General features: G+C 35.3%; 1 protein-coding gene across 26 annotated transcripts in view; it reads right to left on the reverse strand.

The window, feature by feature from the left end:
- Window positions 1-25,411, reverse strand: part of Nrxn1 (neurexin 1) — a 1,203,268-nt gene that overhangs the window by 641,853 nt on the left and 536,004 nt on the right. For all 26 annotated transcript variants that reach the window (XM_055619661.1, XM_055619760.1, XM_055619722.1 and 23 more), the window contains 3 exons: window positions 12,118-12,240; window positions 1,870-2,251; window positions 657-847 (listed from right to left, as the gene is read on the reverse strand). In XM_055619661.1, the coding sequence (XP_055475636.1) occupies window positions 657-847; window positions 1,870-2,251; window positions 12,118-12,240 (696 nt within the window). The remainder of the gene's footprint in view (window positions 1-656; window positions 848-1,869; window positions 2,252-12,117; window positions 12,241-25,411) is intronic.

Below are 25,411 nucleotides of genomic sequence, written 5' to 3' on the forward strand. Positions count from 1 at the left end.
CAGATACATAGATAAAAGATAGATAATACATAGAAGATAGATAGATATATAGATAAATGGATAGATAGATAGATAGATAGATAGATAGATAGATAGATAGATAGATAGATAACAGAAACACGTATATGTTCCTGTAATTTTTATGTTAAGGAGGTGGTGAAGAAAGTAAAACTCACTACTGATCACCGAGGAGAAGCCGACCTCAGAGCTGTTGGTGGAAGGGTCTTAAATCATCTACAGAATCTGATTTTGGGGGGGAGGGGCAAAAGTAAAAACATCTAAAAGTTCAATATATATCCAGTTCCATTATCTCCAAATTGTAGAAAAGCATTGACACTGAAAAAAAAATCTTACCAGTGCCTATTTTTTTTTTAAACAATATTGAGATCATGAGCACATTTTTCTCATTGTTTAAATTTTCATCATGCATTCATTCTTAGGTGCTACATTTTTGAACTGTTATTAAAAATACATATGTTCGTGCCACATTAAAGGAAGAACAGAGACTTGTGTGTTGTATTATTAAAAATGTTGAAAAACCAAAATTCTGGTCAGCCTTTGCAGAAGGCATGAGCGTGTGCCCTGAGTAAAGGGTTCTTTTCACTCGTGTGCAGACGTTGGAGGGATGCTGATACTGTGACTGAGTCAGTACTTACTCTTGAGGTCTAAGTTTCTGGCTCCCGCAGTGATTTGCGTTGTGATTTTTGTGTCGATTTTTACAGTGTGGAGATTGCTGGTGTCCCTTGAAATCATTACATTGTGCCACTGATTGTCATTAAGTGGTTTATTTGAGCTCCCTTTGATGAGGTTAGCACCATTTCCCAAATCAAACACATAATGTAAGTACCTAGAAAGAAAATGAAATAGAGAAGAGTCAATACTTTCTGAATGAGCAATGATGGTAAACAAGACATTTCAAATGGGCACCTCCAGGTGGATCATTATTCTAGAATCTCAAGACAGAGTTGTCTGCATGTGAAACTAAAAGCAGTAAGTATCTCCTTCCCTCATGAGTTCCCCATTCCTACTGTGTTTTCATCTGGTTAATCACACTGGTATGGCAATTCTTCTCATGGGAGGTATGTTCTCTTGTGTCAACACCAAGCTCTAATGCACACTTCCTGCTCTATTTGTCTTTCTGTTCCAGCAAGATCCCTGAAAATGTGTGTATAATCATCCTAGGAAACTAGTTATCATCTTTTTCTGTTGAAGTTGTATATTCGCCTGGACATGTGTGGTGTGTGTGTGTTTCAAGGTTGGGAAGAATCTAAGATGTACACAAGCATGGCAACAGAAACACATATGTGTATTACCTGGTGTATTATATAGTAGGTAGTCTATAGTAAATATATATAGTCTAGAGTAAATGGACAATAATATTCACTGAGTGGATGAATAGATGTCCAAATTAATGAAAATGTGTCCACTTACCATCACACTATCAAAAAGTTTCATTTTCACATCATTCTTTCTGGATTATTCATCACAGACTTGAGCTTGACTTAATTAGAATTTCATTAAATATCTAATCTGATGAACTGAATTAGCTAGTTATTTTAGAACAGAGTTGCCTACTGGAACTTGTGTAGAATTTCATTGTCAAAATTCAGGAAATACACATTTGGAGTACGAGGGTCATAGGAGATCTACCATGAACTAGAACTTACCTGTACTCACAAGTATAACTGTATACACAAGCGACTGCAATGTTTCATACTTACTGAAGATGCCTAATGCTTGTTATCAACAAATGAGTCATTTGAATTCCTTGTCCTGCCTAGCACTGTATCAATTCAACAATTTGTCTTTCATATAGACAACTTTTACACAATGTTTGTTTCTCTTCTTATTGAACTGATATGTACGTACCCTTTAACTAATTCAACCACAATAAAGTCATTTCCATCCCCACTGTTATATAGAATTAGTCCATCTAGGGATGTTGTCTTGAACTGGAAAAATAGATGCATAGAGGTGTAGGCTTGCAATGTAGCTAAGGCAACATAGCTCGATTTGGTCTTGAAGGTAACAGGATCTGCGATGATGTTCCTGAAGCCAAACCTGGCATTGAGCTCACAGTAGTCTATATCACCATTTTTGCACAAGTCAATGTATGCCATTCCATTAAAAGTCAGGCTTTGCAGATGTCCAATGAAGTTGGAGGGGACGGAAGAAAGATAGCGTCGTTCTGTGATGATGCCTGTCTCTATGTTATGAAACTCCAGTCGTGTATGGTCACCTGCCATTTGCCCTAAAAGAAAAGAAAATACATTGCTATACTATGCATCTGAAAGACACTTCCAACTGAGGATTTTCACGTATTTTGAAGTAGAAAAGCATACTTCAAAATTAAAAGCTTACAATCTTGATAGGTATAGCAAGTAGCAAGAACATCTAAATGATGTTCAAAGGTAAGGCAGACAAATATAATGATATATTTTAGCCAGGTTTTAATATCCATGAAAATTTAAGATGCAATCAAAATTCTCATCATGCCTGTGTGTGATGCCCTTCTCTCAACAAGAATGAAGAATTAAGGCAAGAGAATTATGAGTTAAAGACCGGCTTGACATACATACTGAGTTCTGGGCCAACCTACATAAAATTTCTTGACACAACAACAAAAATTAAATCCTCATTAACATGTTATCACTTTCATAAAAAGTAAAAGAAGGGAGGGAACAGAAAGAAAAAATTCCAAGAAAGGAGGCAAAGAAGGGTTAGGCGTGGTAACTGATCTGAACGTCTATGTCTGTGTTAGCAATCCGTACATCTTAGCTTGTGATTAGTAATATTTTTCTTTACTTTTTTCCAGGAATATTATATTATTATGTAGTGTTCTATATCCTGTATAAACAGAAAAGAACCACTGAATGTTTGTGTAATAATGAACCATTAAAATGTGTCTGTAAGTAAAAATATACTTTGCACTCTCTCCTGTTATTGTGTAAATATCTAGATTATCTCTAGTCTCCCAATTACGTTAGAGATTAAATCTGGACCTATACCATATTCCTCACATTTTCATTACAATTAAGCACAATGTGTTAGTGCAAAGTACACTCAGTTCTGAGGAGAATGCAAGTGTTATAAACCTACACAACCACGAAATACCATCTCAAATATCCTAGTGTGGTTGTAGTTTTATTTGGTGACTAGTCCATATAGGCCTACCTCTCCCTGTCTCACCAGATTTCTCTGTCAATCCCATCAAGAGTCAAGCTAATACCGTATTTACCTTTAAAGTACTGATTCTATCTTCCTGTAACTTTGAAATTTAATAAAAAGATAAGAATTTGGTTTCTAAGTTGTAAAATACTACATCCATGAATATTAATCCTTGCTTTTGGCTCATTCCCAGCCTTATTCCTCACTAAACCGTGTTTGCCACACTTTCTGCTGCATCTCAAGAAGTTCACTTAAACTGCAACCAATTCTTCCAAACAACTTCTTGGTTAGTTTCCCTATCAAAATTGGAATAATGGGAAAACTTATTAAGCTGATCCTATGCTATCATCCATGATATTAATGAAAACATTAATTGGGACCAACTCAGAATCAAGACTTGAGAAAATGCACTGAACCATTTTTCTAAGCATAATGAATATTAAAACTACCTATGTGGACTCACATCAACATTTTGACAAGATTCAATTTGGTTAATAAAAACAGCAAACATGCTGGCTAGTATCATTAAACACTGCTGTAAATAAAATATAACAGGCATATTTGGTTAAATAAGAAAAGTGTTTGTATTATCAATTGCCTTTAATAACTACAGATTCCCTGAATTGTGTTTAAAAATGCTTATTTTTTACTCTCTGAGATTCTTCATTCCCCTATCTCTTCAGCTATCTTTGTTATGTTTTTGTCTTGTTTTGTTTAGTCATTGGTTTGATTTGATTTTTTTTTTCTCTACACATCGAGAAGTAAACCCATAGTTTACTGAAGAAAACTATCTTCCCATCCACATACTAAGAAGCCTCTGGTTAAGTTACTGAAGTAAAATGCTATTACCCTCTTACCAATTCAGTTTTTTCATATAAGATCATTTTGCTTTTGCTCTTCAGTTTTTGTTCAATGACCTCAATACTGCTCTGTGGGAGCTCTGCCTCTTTGGTAACAACAAAATCAATCTTTAATAATTTGCAAGCTTAAAGCTCTAGGGCCATCAGCAGTACTGAATTAATAAGCTTTGTAGGATAGGGAATATGAAAAGACTATGAAAATCACTGAGGCTTCAATACTGATGATGACTTTTATTATTTTGGCAGTATTAAAAAATCCGAGTCTTAAGTTAGTTTACCCCAATTCTAAAGCATCTGTGTTTCTTCCTAAAAGTTTTATTGACAAAAAACAAACAAAAATATACAGAGCAAAACACATTTCTAATATGTGAAATTAATATTTTATACTGTTAAGAACTTGAAAGCTACGAAGAAGGGAAGAACATTTAATTCAGAAAGACAGAGAATTTCAGTGAAAACAATAATGTTTCCTTTCTGACAATGAAGTCTTTGGAAATAATAAATTATAAGAATGTAGTGACAGTGTTGAAGCAACCATGTTACATGAAAATATATTGTCCTAATTCAGAAATCCCCGAATTGCATAGGCAGCACTGAGAAACACATTTGGTATAAGGGGGCTAAATGGCATCTGGAGCCATCATCCACTAAAAACACCCTGGCTGATGTTGGCTTTTTGTTTTGTTTTTGAAGTGTGGTTTTCTTACTTTCCTTGTCTTTCTTTCTTTCTTTCTTTCTTTCTTTCTTTCTTTCTTTCTTTCTTTCTTTCTTCCTTCCTTCCTTTCCTTCCTTTCTATCTTTCTTTCTGTCTTTCTCTCTCTCTTTTCTTTCTTTCTTTCTTTCTTTCTTTCTTTCTTTCTTTCTTTCTTTCTTTCTTTCTTTCTTTCTCTCTCTCTCTCTTTTGATTTATTTAGTGTTTTATTGTGTATAGAATGCTCTCCCTGAATGTACACCTGAATGCCAGAAGAGGGCACTAGATCTCACTATAGATGGGTGTGAGCCACCATGTGGTTGCTGGGAATTGAAATCAGGACCCCAGGAAGAGCAAGCAGCGCTCTTAACCTCCGTGCCATCTCTCCAGTATCCTGATGTTGGCTTTTAAAAGTATTTCTCCTCAGAATTTATTTGAGATCATCTTCATCAGTAACACAACCACCTCTACTGTTGTATATGAAACTTTGTTGATTAAAAGAAAACAAAAAGAACTTTGCAAAACTATTTTCTAAAGATTTTATAGAAAACTTTTCATGCTTATAATATCTAAATGGTTAATTCTCATAGATTGAATCAGTGGATTTAGAAATTGTGAATCAGAGTGGGGGTCTTCAGCTTTCATGATGAAACATAAGCCTCAAGATGTTTCTTGGATGATTTGCCCATGTAGAACTCTCAGTATCTGTGCTGAATTTTCAATTTCACCTTGTTCTAAGTTGTGCTACATTTCTGGCATAGGACAACAACAACAAAAAGAAAAGCTCACTAAGCCTTATGTGCTCTTGTTAGTTATTGCATGGTCAGCACATGTTTCAACTGCTATGGAAGGAAGTGAAGGAAGTGCTGAAAGAGACATACCTCTCCCTGTTCTCAGAAAATTCACAGTCTCTCGGGGGAACGAAATACTAAAAGAGGTGAGCATATCATTAAATGGATAAGAACAAAACTGAGACATGCTGTGAATTTTATGAGTGCGATGTCGTATTGGTAGTCACAAACTGGGATACTATTTAAGCTGAAGAATTGAACTGCAAAAAAAAATCATATTAAATCTTATAGCGGATGAATCAAGGACTGCACTCCATGCAAAGGAGACAGATGAACAAAATTTTTTGGCACTGAATGAGTTAAAACCATGAGCAAATCAAGACGCTGGCTCATATAAGATTAAAACGGTGCTGATTATCAGGTAAATGGGGTTTTAAATAGGCAGAGAACATGGCGTGTGTGTGTGTGTGTGTGTGTGTGTGTGTGTGTGTGTGCGCATGTGCATGCATGTGTGTCTTTAATGGCTCCAATAGACTAGACAGGGATTTGGAAAGTATAACGGTAGCAGAATTTGAACAGTTTTGTAGATACAGTTTGCAAGATTTACTAATGATATGTGAATGATTCAATGAAGGAACATGATGAGTCTTGGCTCACAAGTTTGAGGAAATGGTGAATCACATTGAATGAGGCCACACACCAACTTACATATATAGCGCACAATCACAGAATATTTATAAGAAATAATGAAAGGAAACTTTGATTACTTCTCCTAATTAAAGATACACCATAGTTTGTTCATTCCCTTCCTATCTATGACCTAGAGACCCTTTAATTTTGTGTCTCTCTACATGAAACCCTAGCCTCCTTATTTCACGTGAGGTGCAGATAATCCCAAGAACAACCTGAGTGTATACTTTCTGTTCAACAAATAATAGAATTACTATGACATTACTTGGTTGTAAAACTACATAGCCATGTGTGAAGGGTCTGTATTATTTCATTCTTTAAAATTCTTCCTGTTCATAGTGTACTATTTAATAGAAATACCTAATGCTTTCCTGATTCATGGTGGCTTTAAGTGGCCACCAAGTTCTTTACAAACATACCATTTTATACCTAATTGCCAGTCCTAAGTTCTTAATGCTGCATTAGAAAATCTTTTTATACTATGTAAATCATTATTATTATGAATTCTTATTATGGTCAAGTATTGGGTTCCTGAGATCTTCAATAACAAAAACAAAAAGAAATGGAGGCAAGAAGGAGAAAGAATCCAAGTTATTTATTCATTACAGCAATAAAGCAAATCTTAAATTATTTTAGATACATTATCAGAGTAAACAAATAAATAAAATAGTGGCCCGAATTCTCAGCTTATAGGAAAATGCATGGGCAAATGAAATAAGAAAAATCAGGAGAAAATTCTGTAGGCATAGAGATAGTGATGAGAACTCATGTTTACTTAGACATGCGGGTGCATATTTGTCTACACATGCAATTAATATGTATACATGTTGGTATATTTATGCATATATGTGGGTACATATTCAATGGTTGATAGATGTTTCCAGTTTGTACCTGCTGAGAAGATCATAATGCAAAGACATCTGGTAACAATTGAGTACATGTTACCACACAACTCCTACACAGAAGGCTCAGAGGACATTGCAGAAAGATAAGAAAAATAAAGGAGCCAGAGAACTAGAACGTCAGCTGTGAACCTCTGTCCTGCAGACATGGAATGGAAGTTGAGCCCATGAGATGACAACAAGATGGCTGCCTGAACAAGACTTAAACAGTTCTATCAGCTGACCTGCTAGTGAGGACGAGAGCGCTCTGCGGGTCCCACCACGAGGTAAAGAGATATACGCAATTAACAACTGCTGAGAGAGAATTAGTCTTCCTCAGTTGTAATCCCCTAACTGGTAATCCAAAGCTAGGTGGTTAACTCTAAAAGCGTACATACAAGCTAAATGGACTCAGTAAATTTTATTTATGTGTTTACATATGCTATTCAAGCATGTATATATCATTCATATTACATATGGATATTACATATGGCTATATCACAATATACATACATATATAATCACAATAATATTAAAAAAAAACATAAATTTTAAGATGATTGGGAGCCATAGGAGGGAAGAAAAATGAAGTTACTTATATTTAAATTTAAAGTAAAATAAGATTTAAAAATTATTGCTCATTAAATGTAAATTGATAATTCTGTTGGCAGATAATAGATTAAAAAGTAGTGCCTAAGTAGCATGCTTTTCCAAAAAAAAAAAAAAAAAAAGCAGTCAATTTGATAACAATCTGCAATAAATTGAGCATAAAAGCATTTAGGACAAGTAATTAGAAATTACTGTAAAATATAAAAAGAAATCTTGCGAATGCACATCAGTCAGAAAGGAAGAAGAAAATAGGAAATGCAGAGAAATGAAGAGGAGCGCTGCACGCAGTACAGTGCTAAATGTGGACTCCAAACATTCGGGGAATGCTGGGTGCTGAAAGTCAGTGCTTTGTAACTGCTTTAGTTGATTGCAATAGGTAGAGTATTTATCAACTGATAATTTATGGGAAAACATTTATTAAAGCACAAAGATTTGATGTGCCTTTCCATAGATGATTTATTAATTTCCAGAAAGAAAATAATATAGTAATTATTTTGTGAAAAAAACTGAATAACTTTATCACCCACCCAAATTCCTGCCTCCAGATAGGATTAAACACAGAGATTTTGGTGTCAAGAATGTGGACAATGAAATAAAAGAGAGAATATGAGCAGTGAATTATGATGGCACATTCAACAAACACAAAACAAATGCCCAATCAATACATGGCATGAAGAAAAATCTGTAAATTAACAATACCAATGTTCTAAAAGACAAGGAGAGTTTATGGAAATACATAGGTTGAAGACGACTCAGGAGACATGACAGCTTTACAGAGCTCCCAGTCCTAGATTGAGTAAACTGACAGAATTATGATGGTCAGGCAAAATGCACAGTATCCCTGCAAAGGTATGGGAGCCGACAACTTTTACTTTGCTGTGTAAGGAGTACATCCTATTTTTTAGAAAATATATGTTGAAGAATTCAGGGATTAAAAGGTCACTTCCAATATCATTTTTCCTCAGCAGTTTAAGGGGAAAACTGAAGGTGAGAGAAGAGTGGGAAGTGAAAATGTCAAAGCAAATGAAGAAACACGGCTTACCATAGTAGCAACACACAGGTGGTCATGACATTATTTTTATTCTTGGAACTTTTCCTAAACTTAAAAGAGTCTTGAAATAAAATTTATATGGAACACTTTTTTTCATACTGGCTTGCTTCCGTGCCTGAACCCACCGTAGTTCTGGGGTGAGTACTTGCTATCTTGTATATTGCCACATTTGCTCAAATCAGACTAAGCACAGTGCTGTCTGGTTGGTACAGACCGTAAGAAATAACCTCCCCATTCAAACAATATGCCAGTCTGTTTTTCTTTTTCTTTTGTTGTTGTTTGGTTTTTTTTGGTTTGTTTTTCTGTTTTTTGTTTTGTTTTCTTGAGACAGGATCTTTCTCCATATTCTGGCTGTTTTAGAACTCACTGTGTAGATCACTCAGGCCTGGAACTCATGGAGACCCTCATGCCTTCTTCCTTCAGAGGTATGTGCCACCACACCTGGCCTCAAATTGTTTGTTTGTTTTCGCTTTTTTGAGACAGGGTCTCTCTGTATAGCAATGGCTGTCCTGGAACTCACTCTGTAGACCAGGCTGCCCTCAAACTCACAGAGATCCGCCTGCTTCTGCCTCCCAAGTTGGGAGGCACCACCACTACCTGATTAAAATATTTAATGTATCTCTGAAATCAAGTCTCCTGAGTTCCAAACTTAAGGCTTTTTATGTCAACCATTCCTCACATCATAAATTGCCCTGTATTATCAGCTAACACCTCCATTGTATAGATACATGTATGTATGTGTGTGTATGTATTATCTTATAATGTAATGCTGTATCTGGGAAAGTATTCATTATAGAGCTATACATTTATTATTATTTTCTGGAATATAGTAGAACAAAACTAAGCTTACAAAGAAAAGAAAATGAAAAAATTCTTGGATACTCTCCTCGTGTCTTATAACAATAGCATTTCAATAAGACATAACCTACTTCTCTTTGAACTTCACCTTTGTCATCTTTAAAATAAGAATTCCTATGTCCTATCTGCCCTAAGTGCCTCTGTGAAAGACACTTAGACTAAGTTATGTCTGCCATGATTTATGCATTTATTGTCCTTGACTTCCAAGACTCAAAGCCATAACTATAAATCCTCTGTATAACATCCAATTGCTTTAGCAACTAATGTTTATCTTCAAAAACAGTTTTTTCTCATCCAAGTACTGATCTTAAGTAAAGCTAACTGACCTCAGCAGACATTCTTCTGCCCATGTATGATTCTGTCTTCCCTTCTTAGTCTTAAGTTGCTGTTTCAGAGTCTTCTTGTGAATGGTGATTGTGTTGCACTTGTGCAAAAGGTTCATTTCTCACATAATAGATCCTGATTATGGTTTCCCCTCTCTCCACCCCTGCCAGCTCCTCTGCACCTCCACTCTAATCCAGATCCAACTCCCTTTTGACCCTCATTAGAAAAGGACAGGCAGGCTTCTGAGGAATAATAATAAAACTTAACCAAATAAAGTATAGGAAGATAAAACAAAAACTATCACATTGGAATTGGACAAGACAAGCAGAAGGAAAGGAGCCTAAGTGAAGAAGGCTCGAGATTTCCAAACAGGTACATTAGCGCTTCCTGCAGACATTTAAAGGGAAACACAAGCTCCTCTCCACTTTGCCTCCTGAGTGAGGCTATTTGGGGCTCTTCCTGCAAGTCCATACATACCAATAATTAATTAATAAAAGCATAAAAATAAAAATCTAGGTAGCCACAAAGAGCCAGTGAGATACATGACAAAGACAGCTCTATGAACTAGTGGTTCACTTTCCTTAATCTAAAGAATGATTTCTTCAAAACTTGTAACCCCATACAGATCATGTCGACATTTGCTCAGCCTGGGAAGCCCTTTGGAATTTAATAGGAAAGGGACATGTCTTGGGTGTACACAGACTGTGCTGTGCTTTGTGCTAATATAATTACTGGAGTGCTTTCTCTACCAAAGATAAAGGAGTGGATACTGGGTGGTTAGTCCTCAAAGATGAGGGTGTGGCGCCTCCCCTCCCACTGACTTCTCTAATTGCCAAGGGCAAAGCTTTCTACAGCTCACCTCCATGGGGTATGGACTATAGTCTGGAATAGACCTTTACATCCCAAATGCTAGAGTTCAGTCAACAAACTAAATGGCAAAAAAAAAAAAAAAAAAAAAAAAAAAAAAAAAAAAAAAAAAAAAAAATGATGTATGATAGCCTAAAACAAGAGAGTAAATAGAAGTACAGCAACATGTCAGTAAATTTACGAACATATTTTAAGGTGAAAACAGAATTTTCATCAACAAAATATATAAGAAACAAAGGGAATGAAGATAAATTGACATCTAAAATGACTTAAATATTTTATGAAGAACTGAGATGTTTACCACAAATTAAAATATAGTATAATTTCTTGAATTATTAATGGAGAAGGAAAATGACATGGCAAAAATATGTTCAAGTTGGAGAAATAATTAATAGGCTACTTATCAAATGCAACCGTTGGTTGGACTAAGTATAACCTTCAAGTTAGGTGTTGTTTTTGGTTTGAAAAGCCATGTGCAGAAAATGAGTCTGAAACTTCAAAATGAAAGTGTAAGTCTGTCTATCTATCTATCTATCTATCTATCTATCTATCTATCTATCTAGTTTAAATAATTTAATACTTGGGTGACAATGTCTCCTCCCCCCTCCTCAGCAAGAGCCACACCCTATCTAACAAAATTCCTAGTGCCAACTTGAAAAACTTCTCTTCAAGTTACTGGTAAGGTGAGTGTAATAGATTGTATTTACAAGTACATATGCATGTATATAAATCTAACAATAATAATTACAGAAGAGGTTTTGATATTGAAATGGGAGGTGGCATACTGGCTACTTTTATATCAACTCGACCCAAGTTTGGGTCAATTTGGAACTTTCAATTGAAAAAAATGCCCCTATCAGATTGACCCGTGGATAATCCTGCATTCTCGATTGATTACTGATGTGGGGGCGGGGGATCCTGGACAGGTGATTCTTCATTCTATAAGAAACCAGGGTGAGTAAACCATGACAAAAAACAGTCAAACTGGGGGAGGGGGAGAAGCAACCGTTCCCTGGCTTCTTCTTCAGTTTCTGTCTTTAGGTTCCTGCTATGAATTTCTGTCCTGACTTCTTTCAATGATGACAAATGACATGAAAGTGTGACAGTAATATACTCTTTCTTCCCCGAGTTGCTGTTGGTTTATCACAGCAATAGAAACCATACCTAAGATAGCGGAGGATGGGAGAAGCTGGAAGTGAAAAGGTAGAAACGATAGAAATATACTACTCACGTAAGAAACTCCCAAAAATTTAAATAAAAAAGAAGAAATAATAATCTAAAAAAGAATAATAATCAGAAAAGAGATAACAGAGACAGAAGAGTTTACCTGTCATGGCTTGTTGATCATCCACTGTTAGCTTTAAACTTTTTCCTCGACGAACCACACGCACTGTGTGCCATTCATTATCATTGAGGTTATAGCCAGCAAAAAGGGTCTCAGGACCTTTGCCTGTAGAATATGCCAAACAGTCATTATGGACAATCAGAATCAGACAACAAAATGAACCTTACAGAAAATGAGAGGGAAGAGGAAAAGAAAGCAGGGAAGCAAGAACAAGAATGGAGAGAGAGAAACAGAGAGAAGGAGAGGGGGGAGAGAGGGAGAGAAAGAAAGAGAGTGGACCAATTTTCAAGCCCAATAAAGTCATAACAAGCAAGGAAAATGACAAGTTAACAAACACTTAGGAATGACAATTTAAGAATTTTTAACCTTTTGCATTAATTTAAGAAAAGAGAATTAACCTGCTGTCATAAATAGGCACAGTCAATATAGCATTAGAAACTTTCCCAAGTTTGCATATATACCTTGTAAAAGAGTTTTCTGGTATTTTAAACACTACTTTTCTTAATATACAGGGATTAGCAGACATCTAATTCCTGAGACTTCTATTTGCCAGTAAAACACATTTTCAGATGAGTTTATGCAGAGCCGATAGCACCCTGGTGAGAACCTCTTGGTGATGCCAGTATGATGGCTGCTCTTTAGATCTTAAATTGTGTATCTCCAAGATTTACCAGATCCTGGGTTTGTCAGCCTCTGAGATATATGGCCAGTTCTGTCTAAAAACAAAGTCCAAGGAAAACCTGATACTAACTCATAGTTGCAAAACTGTACGTATGTTAGAGATGCCTCTGAATACATCAGAATAATAGTAACTTGGAAGAAGTAGACCAAAATAGAGAACAGACAGACAAAAAAAAAAAAAAAAAAAAAAAAAGTCCATAAGGCAAAATGTGATGCTAACCACCAGGGATCAACAACTAAAGGACAAAAGAAGAGAGGCAAATAGTATCGTTAATTGATAAAAAAAACTTCCAAAGGATGTATGTAAAGAATTTAAATGGCTTTAGAACAGACATTATTTGGCAAACATCTTTAATGAAAATTATGGATATAAGCAAGTGGGAGCATATCTGTGTTTAACTTGATAACAAAAAAATGGTGACATAATTGGAATTTTAATAAAAGTATTAAATATGATTTTTTAAATATTTTTAAAATTTATATATAAAACAGATTTGCAACTTATCAATTGGTTGTCAGGATGTTTCTTTAGACATGGGTTTTAGACATGACTCTTCATATAAATCACTTTATTTATAAAAGTATCCAAATGATGATTCATTTAGAAGAATATGGTGTCAAACAGGGATTGATTGACAGATTTTTCTTTTCTTAAACCACCATAACTTGCAGCTACATGAATACACTGAAGGGCCTGGCACCATTTGCTTTCCTGACCTTCCACTGGTAGAGGGTCAGAAATGTCTTTTACAGTTCCCTTCACCAAGTCCTAAAACTAAACCATTTCATGGAGGAGATCAAAAGAGAACAAAAAAGAAACTAAAAATATGTTCAAAGAGTGAAAGAAGAGAAAGAGCTCTCAGGGAACCAAGGGAAGAAAGTCTCAGTATCCCACCTAAGTGAGGTCACTGTTAGCTGTGACAACACTAGACTAGCCACACAGCTCCAGCTTCTTTTTTATGCTGCTACTGCTTATTCAGCTGAGCCTTGTCTTCGTTGGTTACTGTCTTTGGAGCCTTAAGATGAACCAAAAATATAAGCTATTTTTTTTCAAGGAATTTGCCTCAATTCTTTACACAGTGCCAACCATCATTAAGATTTAGAAATCTTCTCTTGTTTTTCTTTAAATAGGTGTGAATAAAAACTATTCTGAAGAGAAAAGTTATCAGGAAGTGATCACTAACAGCCTAAAGGAAGCCTGTGAGTTCAGCATCTGCACAAATGCAGTGAGACCAAATGTTGAAAGCGAATCCCAGGATCAAAGGAGCTCTTTATAGTTTCAATAGTGAAAAAACGAATGTTTAATAATGTCAGAGCAGCTTTGTGTCCTACTGGCAACCTGGGTCATCCTTAGTTTTGATCTTTGAGAAGAGGATATATCATTTTTAAAGCTATTTTTATGGGAGAAATTTTTTTCTTAGAAACATATGCTTCTGAACTGCTCTCCTCCTGTTCTTTTAATTTTAAATGTGTTTTGTCAAGAAAGAGAAGCATAAGGATGAGCTCATCCTCATCCCCCACTCCGAGCTTGATCTTGCAGTAAAATCATAATGCTTAATCTATGAAACCACCATTTCCATAACAACAGACACAAAATCCAATTAAAAATAAACCTTTGGTTCACAGAAATCTCAGTGGGCCAACTTCAGACTTCTTTTTTGCATTATTAAAAATGTGAACAGATTGATTTTAGAAGATAAGGCTTTTAAAAATGCACTTGATAGTCTCATTTCCCAATGAGGGTGCTCACTTAACATGAAATGTAATGAAAAGTGCACTGTGCTGGGAGTCAAGAATTCTGTTTGCAGGCCCTCGATATGCTTTCACAAAGACGAGACCAGTGAGTGCATGCTGTGTTCCAGATGCTTTATTTCATCTCTATGTTATCATCAACTCATTGGAGTGGAATTGAATTCTTACAGAGATAGAACTGCTGGCTCCAAGGTCACACAGCTTTAAAAAGTAGTGGAGATGAGTGAGTGCTTTTTTTCGTCTGGTCTACTCCAAACCAGAATATCCACTCGTGTTAGAGAGCTTGTTGACAATAAGACCCTCTGCTAACAACCCGTCTTGCATCTCCCTGTTTCTAACTGAAGGATGTAGGGATGGTGTTCCTCGTGATAACTTTGAGTTTCTCCTGCAGAATGACTACACTGTTAGTACCACCTGTGTGTAGGCCCATGTGAATAACAATCTTTGAACCGTGCACTGACCATATAGGGAGGCTTAAAATGGAGCCACTAATGGCACACGTAGAGGGGCCATCAATGAAGGAAAAATCTCTCCTACGATGAGCAGTTTGCTAAAACTTAACTTCCAGTCTTCTCAATCCCGTTCATTGAGCAGGGTCTCGCTAGCTGATTTCTCCATTCCTCTAGAATCTCACATTTTCTGGACAGTTTAAAATGCATGAAATTGTTAAATGTGTCTCAATAGATGGCATTATGAGTATCAAATTGTTCATCTCTTGACAAAGTTTTAATGGTAAAATTATAGTCACTCAAACTGTTGAACACTTGAATTCCAATGAGAAATAGTTTGTCCTTTAAGGATAGCAAAATATGTCTCAATTATGCTAACATCTTTCGTTCTTTAATAACATGTATAGGGGGGCAAATATTTGAGAGCCAAATCTCTTATGTTGAATCTCAAATATCCAATGTGATGGTATATAAGAACATGCGGTATTTGAGAAGTAATTAGGTTTTGAGGAAGTCATGATATTTGAGGTCTTCCTTCTTCATTTAAAAGGTCCTTTCTACAGAAAATGTTAGCTGGGCATTCTGAGAGAGGTACAGAGTCCAAAATGGAAAGAATTTCCTCACAAAAAGACATAGAGAATGAGAGCTTGTTGGGCCATGTAAGATGTTGGAAGAAGGCAGCTGAATGCAATCAAGGAAGAGGTTCTGACCAGAGATCAAAATCTCCTAGGACTTCCAACAAGATTAAAAAAAAAAAAGTTACCCATGCCATAGTGTATTGCTGCAGTAGCTTGAGTGGGATGAACAAACCTTTTATGAAAGGACAACACATTATTTCTTTGGTGTAGAGAACAGATTTATATGTAATTTTGTCATTTATTTTTACTGTGACAGTATTTACTAAGCAAAAGATGTCATTTTTAAAACAAAAATATAAGGAATCAGATCTAGTAGAATGCAGTGAATAAGTTTCAAAGGCAATAGGAAATGAAATTCAGACAGATTTGAGGTCTTTCATCTCCATTAAAAGGTCCTTTCTACAGAAACTGTTGCCTGGGCATTCTGAGTGAGGTAAATGAAGCCCACTGCCATCAGCTAGGAATTTTCAAGATTGAATTAGAATTTAGCTTTGCAGCCTGTTATTTGGAAGACTTTTAGAAGCAGAATTATGAGAGAGGGCTACAGAAGCTCACAGAACTGTCTGCATATAGAGTTTGACAACCAAAAGGAACAATGCCATCCGCATGGGCACAGCTATTTAAGTACAGAGCCGAGGGCTAGCCATCTTTCTGGCCTAGCGATATTTTAAAAGTTTTGCCTATTATAATAAGATTTTCTCTGAGAATACTACATCTGACTATGATTTTGTCATCAGCTGCTGTTTGTGCTACTTCAAAATGAAAACTAAGCAAAAAACATGCTTAGTTTTATTAGACTGTTGGTTCTCTTTTATCAGAATTTAATCTAATTTAATTTAATCTATAGAACAATTCAGTTTGTCATATATTGTATAAAATACCCAGTCATTAAGGGAATGTGTATGTGTATGAGAGAGAGAGAGAGAGAGAGAGAGAGAGACTGACAGAGAGTGTGTGAGAATTTACATTTTCACTGTCAAATCAGTGTGATCTTAGAATTCTAAACACTTTAAATCTCAGAAGAAAGATGGTGTATTATGATTTATACTTTTCACAGGGGACAGGGTCAGGAAACTAGAGTTTTGTTCCCAGTCTGCTATGTAATAACTATGTTACCTTGACCTTTCTTCCCTAGTCTATTGTCTGCAGTTGATGAAAACTTATGAGGAAAATTCCCTGGGGCCACTTTTAACATTATTTCATTCTTGGAAAGAGCAGGCAGCTCTACAATACTTCCCTTTCTGAAACCTAGGTGAAGCCTTCACTATCCTAATGACATTTTCCAGTGTGGGAGCGGCTCCTTACTATTATTAACTCAAATATATTTATTTTGTCCTGAGCAGAAGGAAGGAGGCCAACGAGAATGCCAAAGAGATTTGTGTGTGTGTGTGTGTGCTAAAATTATTAGACTTTAATGAACCTAGAACAATTTTGATTAGTGACAATTTGTGTTTTTTTTTTTTTTGTGTTTGTTTGTTTGTTTTTGTAACACAAGGTTTCTCTGTGTATCCTTCACTGTCCTGGACTCACTTTGTAGACCAGGCTGGCCTCAAACTCACAGAGATCTAAGTGCCACAGCCTCCCAGAGTGATGGGATTAAAGGAGTGCACCACCACTCCCAGCTGTTTATTGTTTTTATATTCAAATGCTAACTGTAAAGACTGCACTTAATCAACCTGATGGCCTCACAAAATAAAGAATCAATAAATGTTCATCTAGGATGAAAGAATCAATAAATGTTCATCACCAAGAAGTACTGCATTCATATCACAGAGCTGAGCACAGGTTATTCAGTCCATTAAATCATAGAAAAATATTCATGTGATGAAGTTACAGAAGTATTTAAGAAATTTTTTTTTCTTTCTTTCTTTCTTTTTTTTTTTTTTTTAGTTACAGTAGAGATAGCATACTCTCTCTCCGGTTCCAAGAATTGGGTCGAAAAAGGAGCAGTGCTGAAGACTGACCTGGCTTCTCTCTTGTGTTATTAACAAGGACAGCTGGGGCATGCGAAACTTCAGAAGCTGAGTTGCGAGAGTGGCTTTTATCGTTGTTTTCAAACTAGTCAGTATTTTCCTATATAGAATTCAGCAAAGTTGACATAAAAATACACAAAATCGAGATGTATAATGAATAAATTAATAGAAATAATTGTACAAAAAAAGAGTTACCTGGCTCCTATTTTGCACCTTCAGGCACCACCTAAAATTCCTAAATATCTTTGGGCCATGTTTATCAGTTGCTCAAATAGATATCTTATTTTTCCTTTCTTGTCAGCTGCCCCATCGAAGACTAGGCAAGTCATTTGCAAACAGTCCTCTACTTTTAAATTACTCTTGGCTTATAAAAATTATTTTGTTTTTAAAAACCTTTACAATTGCTTTTGAAGAGCATTGTTCATTTTTGTAGACAAGGTTACAGGTACTGAGACCTATGACATGTTGCCCATAGTGTTAGGCCTGTGTCATGTCCTGTCTTTGCTCTTTATTTACAAATTCCAAATGGTGACGGCCTGACAGATCCTTCTAGTCTCAAGTGACAAAAAACATATTGCCTTATTTTATTGTCTATATCCGATGGAGACACGGCTCAAAATCTGTGCTATTTCAGCAATATGATTTCTTTTTTAAGTTTCCTTTAAAAACTTGTTTATTTGCTTTTTTTTCTTCAATCTCTCACTTGCAACTTATTTTAGTGAGTTATATTTTACAGTTATGAATGTAAATTAATAATGAAATAACCAAATGGTTTTAGTGACAGAAAAACAGATTTCAAGTAGTGTACAGCTAGTTAGCACAATCTTACATTTTCAAGACAGCTTCATGAAGGTGTGCTGATTTACCTGAGTACCAAACACGGTGTGAAAACAGGACTCAGATCCCTGATCTTGGTGGTATCTACTTAACAAATGTCATCTAACTGGCCAAAATCAGAAACAGTTTTTAATCTCACATCATTAACTACTTCATCTTACTCAGAAGTATGCAGCAACGCTCTTCTACACACATTTAAAGTAGATGTTACTACTCTAGACACAAAACTCAGGGAAGGCCCCAGGCAGCCTCGGAGCTGTACACTTTTCATAGGCAATACTGAAGGAGAGGTGTTTTTGCATATACTGTCTCAACAAATATATAAATGCAGAGACTTGCACCTTTCAAGGTATATCAGCATGCATAGTAGATAGGATAAGCTTAAATTTGGAATTCGAAATTTCACATTCACTGTTTTTACTGATTTACTGATTTTACTGATTGGTTCTAAAGTATTCAACCCAGATAAGAAAATAAATGTAAACTACGTTTGCAGATGAGGCTCGAATTGTTCTGTGAACTGCCTAAAAGTGCTTTGTGAGCATGGGAGTGGGCTCACTGAGAAGCAGTGGAGGGCAATGAAGGTCAGCATAGACCTCCAGATGAAATTCACAACTGCCTCTGGAACTGAAAGGTAGATATAGCTGAATCAGACCTGTGAGCCAGAAGACAAAATTATACCCGTCTTTCCACACCTTATATGCAGCTATCTGTCTCTCCTGACATAGTTCAAATGTGTACCAGCAGGCTTGTAGTTTCTTAAACACAAATTAAAACTTTCTCCCTCTTTTTAAAAAATGTATCTATTTTTATATGGTGTGCTTTGTTGTTGTGCTTGCAGATATGCTTGTGTGAGGGTGTTGGGTTCCCTGGAACTGGAGTCACTGGAAATAGGAGCTGTGATGTGTGAACTGGGGACTGGATCCAAGTCCAGAGCTGTCTCCCCAGAAACAGCAGCAATTTCTCTTTTGTAGCTCTAACTACACACCTCACTGTTCAATCTGCTTCAACAACAAAGTTTCTTGATGATCTTTCTGCAAATCCATCATCTAAAACTTATATAGATGATAGGCAGGTAGAACTCAACATAATTTGTCTTATAGATGGTGATTCACCTGGAATCTCCATTTTATGAATAGTAGGTTACAATTTACCACAGCTATCTGGCTAAATATTGCTTTCTATGTGAAAGTGGGTATTAACATTTCTATAGTTCTGAAATCAACTCTGAAAAGCAATGTTTTACCACACACACACAAATTGGTTCTACATTCATACATGACTTCTGCATACTTTAAAACCATTAAGTTGCCTATAATACCCTATAACTGAATTAATTATACAGAGAGATTTGGTGCATGACATCACAGAATTACAAAAATTAAGAAATGGTTCTTTTGTCTCTCTCTTGTGTAATTATTCTTAGTTATTCTGAATTGCATTACACATTTTTCTATTTATTTATATTTAGAAAATGTATTTTATATCAACAATTATGTCAGTTTTGACAAAATCCTGACTGAGGGTCCTTCTGAAGGTTCTTGCATCCTACTAGGTAAGGGATGGACTATTTGTTGCTGATGAGAGTAACTATATATATATCCAAATGGAAAGCCATAGGGTCATTATTGTAATTGTTCAATCTTGCTCTTCTAAAAAGCAGCAGTCTATTGACTATGCTAGCAAATGTCTATGGCTGTTTTTTTTTTTTTTCAATGAAATTTTATTAAAATAAATTGCTAGCTTTTGGGCTACGTTTTTAGCCTGTGAGTTCACACTAATAATTAGGCACCTTATAGTTCTTAACTTATTTTTTGTTTTGAATAATACAGAAATTACAAAAGAAAAATAAGCAAGTGTTTTAGAGTCAGATATTCTTGGGTTTTAGAGGCACTGCTGACTTTAATTCAAAAGTGACCTTAAGTATGGTAATTAGCATAACTGTATTGCTGTATGTTTTAGCATTCTTTTCATATAAAGAAAAATCACAAGCTAAAAACAAACTTAACTAAACTGCTTTAAAAAACACAAAATCTAGAATGCTTCATTTATCTTACTTTGCCTTAAATTGAGAAGGCTTCATGTTCAAGTTTGATGCTTGTGTATTTATGTGTGTATATATGTTTAAAAATAGGTTTCTATCTATATCAATTCTCCCAGGTGTTAATGGGGTTATTTGGCAGTTCACTTAGCTCTTGGTGGGAGGCAGGACCCTGTGGGAGGCTGGAAGCAAGCCTTGTCACTGTGACAAGAGAGGAAGTGAAAGGGCCCTGGTATCAGGCAGAGAAGCCTGCAGCCTGAAACCTGAGTCATGGTTCTTGGCAGCAGAACTTCCTATCAAATGACATGAGGATGTGTTTTTTTGTGTTATGATTTTGACACCCACAGCCTGCCATTTAACTTCAGTATTAGTTTCTGGTTTTGAAAATAATTATTTAAAAAAACAATACTAATTTCACCTTAACTTATAAAAGATATCATAGTACATTAATTCTTTATTAAGTGACTCTATTTTACTTTCATCACAGTTTATTGAGCCAGGAGAATGAAGTTTTATTATTTTTACTTCTCCTATGAGTCAGCAGGAAAATTTAATTGCAAATTGAAATTAGACATGTAAATCATACTCCTCCACTCTTCCTTTGCTGCTTTCTATATTACCATGTGCATAACAGGCTACATAATTTGCAGGCTTAGTACAAACTGAAAATATGCAGCTCCTGTTTCAAATGAAGAATCCTAAGCTAGGGACAGGACACCACTCACCTTAGCACAGGGTCCTCCCACTCCAGGGTCTTTGAGTAGGGTCTTTACACAAGTTAAGGAAGTCCTAATTAACAGTATAAAGTTGGTACTTAATTGATTTTGAAGCATCCTTTGGTAAGCTGTATTCTCAGGAATGTACACACAAGGAAAAGTTGAAATCATTTCAGCACATTGTGTGCATATGATGGAGTAAAGTGTAGGAAACCTGAGAACTGACCCTGTTGTGTCCTCCTGGGAAGGTTTAATGCCAGTAACAGATTGGGCATGGTGACACATCCGTCACCCTAGAAACCACAAGATGAATGATCAGCTGAATCGCATAACTCCAACCCTTGATCTATTTCTCCTTCAATTCAGACAAGGCTTGACGATGATTCAGAATGACTTATATGGAGCTACTTGCCTTGAGAATTAAGGCACAGAGTGTTTCAATAAAATATTAAAAATATTCATTCCTATTAAAAAGTATTTTGAGTAAATAACATAAGATCAAGTATTAGCCTTGGCAAGCATGCCTGCTCTTCAAAACCTGAACACTAACAACTGAGGAAAGGTGTTTTAGAAGCATCCCTCAGAGAAACTGGACACATTAACTTTAATGTGTTTTTGTGTTAATTAGATTCTTACTTAAAACCCTCCTTTCTGGCTTTTGTTTTGCACTTTTTAAAGCATTATTTATGTTGATCTGGAGCAGCTGTTCTGGTGGTAACTTGAGTAAAGTACTTATGTTCCCTGTGCCTCTGTTGTTAGTACTCTGATCTGTAAAATATGCTAATAAGAGAAATCATTCATATACAAATGAGCTTAATGCATTCTTATCACTTAAAGCAGCATCTGTTGTATGGTGGGTTCTCATGATAATAACTATTAGCAATATTATGTTGTCATTATTATTTTCTGAATGAATCTGAAAGCTGGGAGAATATATATCTCTTCCTGCTCAGTGCCTTGAACATTAACAATTTGCCAAGTATTTGCTGAAAAGTTACTGTTTTTGTTTTTGTCTTTGAGACAGGGTTTCACTATTTAGCTCAGGCTGTCTTTGAAATCATTAAGATCCACCTGCTTCTGCCTCCCAAGTGCTGACATTAAAGATGTTGGCCAGTATGCTCAGAGAAATGGTTAATTTTTTATTTTTTCAGATTTTGTAGAAATTTTATTCAGGTAGGTGAACAGTTAAGACAAATGATTAATGAAAAGTAACTCCATCAACTTTAGACACTTCTAATCACAAAGAAATGACATTAACTATGTGTCTTGTTTTAATGTTTAGAAGTATGGGGTATCTAAGTGCCATGGCTGGAGAGTGTGAGTAATTCAACAGCTGGTAACTTTTTTCAGCTGCTTTGTATTACATATATGACCCAAGTGAGAAAAATGACCTAGATCAGTTGTTAGTAAGTCGTAGGAATAAAGAGGCTAGGTGGCTTAGGTACTAAGGGAATTGGATTCTTCATATTTAATTAAGAAACAAGTAAGTAAAAATGAATTTTGTTTGCAAGAATATTTGACATTGGGGTTGAAAACAAGTGCCTCAAGGAACATCTCTTTATCACAGTACCTTTATTCTAGTATAAATTTTGCTGTTAACAGATTCCTCATCTCCTGTTCCATTTCTCGCTAAATGTCATTGATCCGGGAAAGTGACTAAGTAAAGTTTAAACCATCTACAGAACCATTTTAGAGTCCTGAGTTTTTATATTGATTGTACCCATTTATGACAGATCAGGATAAATACCTCTGATGTAAATATTTTAAACGGAAAAGCATACAGTTTAAAAATATATTCTACCTTTCAAGTACATAACTATATTCACAACACAATAAAAGTAATCACAAGTTAAACAAATATGCTGCTCAAAGAATATTTCAAAAATATCTCTCCTCAAATCTATTCTAGCTCAACTTACAAGCTTAGAAATATGCACAATAAAGTAAGCCAATTATAACTGAGAGTAAAAATTTGGACTGTGATTTTATTTTAAGATTTAAAAAAAAAGTTCATTTCCAAGAAATGCTTATCACATAATAGAATAGCTAGGATACAAAATTAAGTAATAAATGGTTGATTTGCCTTTAAGTAAATTAAAATATTTTGTTGTTCATTTATATAAAAAGGTTATGTGGATTACATTAGTGTTTATTTAAATGTATCTTATATAACACATGAATATTGCTAGTAAGCATATTAAGATTTATTAATATGTAAACTGATGTTCTAAACAGGCAGGGTTACCATCACAATGCAAACATTGTTTGATTAAATAAGTTTTTTGATGAATAACCTATTGGAATAGTTACAGATTTACTTTTGATAAGAATATACAGAGCAGTGTCTATCTTTGTATAATTCCAGAACAATGGTTTAACTTGTACCTGCTTTCTGTGCTCCAGAGTTCTCATATCTTATGTTGACTAGCATTAAGGACAAGGCTGATTTCATAATATTTAAAACCTTAATATTTAAATATTTAAATTAAATATTAATATTAATTAGATTAAATATTTAAATATTTAATATTTGGGGTATTCTGCTTTTTCCAAAAGTTAAAAGCACTTTAGTGAAAAAAAACAGAAGTAAGTTCCTTCTGGTTTTGAGTTTTTCTTTCTCTTTCTTTTTAGAGGAAGAACACTATGGCATCTGGAAACCTGTGTCTCCATAATTAACCTTCAATCACAGGCCTATTTGCTAAGAAAGCACATTTTTAAGAAATGTGACCTGAAATCTGTTCTTTTAAACTGTTTCTTTGTTCCGGGCTTCCAAGACCACCTGGACTTAAAGGCTATGGAAAAGTTGCCCTTGACATCTCAGACACTCCTTACTCAAGGATTGAGAGAGAACACAAAAAAATTTCTAGCAATGACTCAATGACTGCAAAATTCATCTTTAACTAGATTTCAACATGCAATAAAAGAGCATTGTAGTTCTTTTAATTATCATGAACTTACTATGTTAAGTTTTAGTCTCTAACTTTACTGCTATGATTTAATTTGACAATTTATTTTGGAAAAAACACTGGAATTGCTTCATTGGATGAATTTGTCTTTAGATCAGAATCATCTGATATGAACAGCATGCCTTCCTTTTCAGGAAGGTATCCTGCATACTGATGGGCCTGACAGTTCAATGACTGCCAGAAAAATAATATTCCTCTCAATGAATGTGGGGTGCTGGGGAAGAGACTATGGAGGCCCCGCCAAGCTTCTCCAGCACTGGTTGCAGTTGATCTTCCACAGAGCTATTCTCGGTCTCCCCAAGAGAGCCACAGTCAATGACAGTTTATACTGTGTAGAAACATCTAGAAGCATCTCTTCTGTGGACCTAGCAGTTTAGTTTAGTATTCATAATCATGTTCACAATACCATTTGGGAAAGCTGCAAGTACTGAAAACATAAGTACTGAACCTGAAATTGTGTGTCATCCCTGTATGTATTTAATTGGCTCAGTGTCCTGGAATTTCTTTAAATCATGTTGTTATAAAATATGCAAGAAACAACAATAAATTTTAAGATATTGTATGTCATTTAACTACAGTTGTATACAATAAACCCCTAAACTTAAACAATTGTGTATCATGGCCTATCTGCATAAAAACCACGTCTCATATACATGGTGTCTCACTGAAAATGTGTATTATGCAATATATGAGTGGTTAAAGCACTTACTATGTTATTAAAAGTTTTCTGTAAAGTTTGAGATCATATACAACTTTTGAATATTTTCTGTTCCACAAAGCTTCCAAGTATGACTTTTATTTCTGGTAAGGAACCAAATATTTTCTTAAAAGACATTCCTGGACTAGAGAGATGGCTTAGCAATTAAGATCATGTACTGCTCTTGCAGAGGACCTGTCTGCTCCCAGCTCACAATTTCCTGTAACTGTAACTCCAGGCCATCTGACACCTGCTTCTGTAGTGTGTGGGCATGTGCCCCCATATTCCCACATATCTACACATAGACACGCAGACACACAATTGAAAATAAAATAAATTAAAAAACCAAGATACTTATTCTGATTATTTTGAAGGCCAAAATAAAAGAGAAATTTAATAGGCCAATAAATTTAAGATATGCATTAATATATTATTTACCGTAGGCAAAAATCATGCTAAATAAAGGTGAGGATGGTTTTAATTAAATTTTAATAGAGCACATACATTTATCTAGTTTTTATTGCCT

Source organism: Psammomys obesus, unplaced genomic scaffold (genome assembly GCF_907164565.1).
Source record: "Psammomys obesus unplaced genomic scaffold, mPsaObe1.curated_primary_1811, whole genome shotgun sequence".
NCBI lineage: Eukaryota > Metazoa > Chordata > Mammalia > Rodentia > Muridae > Psammomys > Psammomys obesus.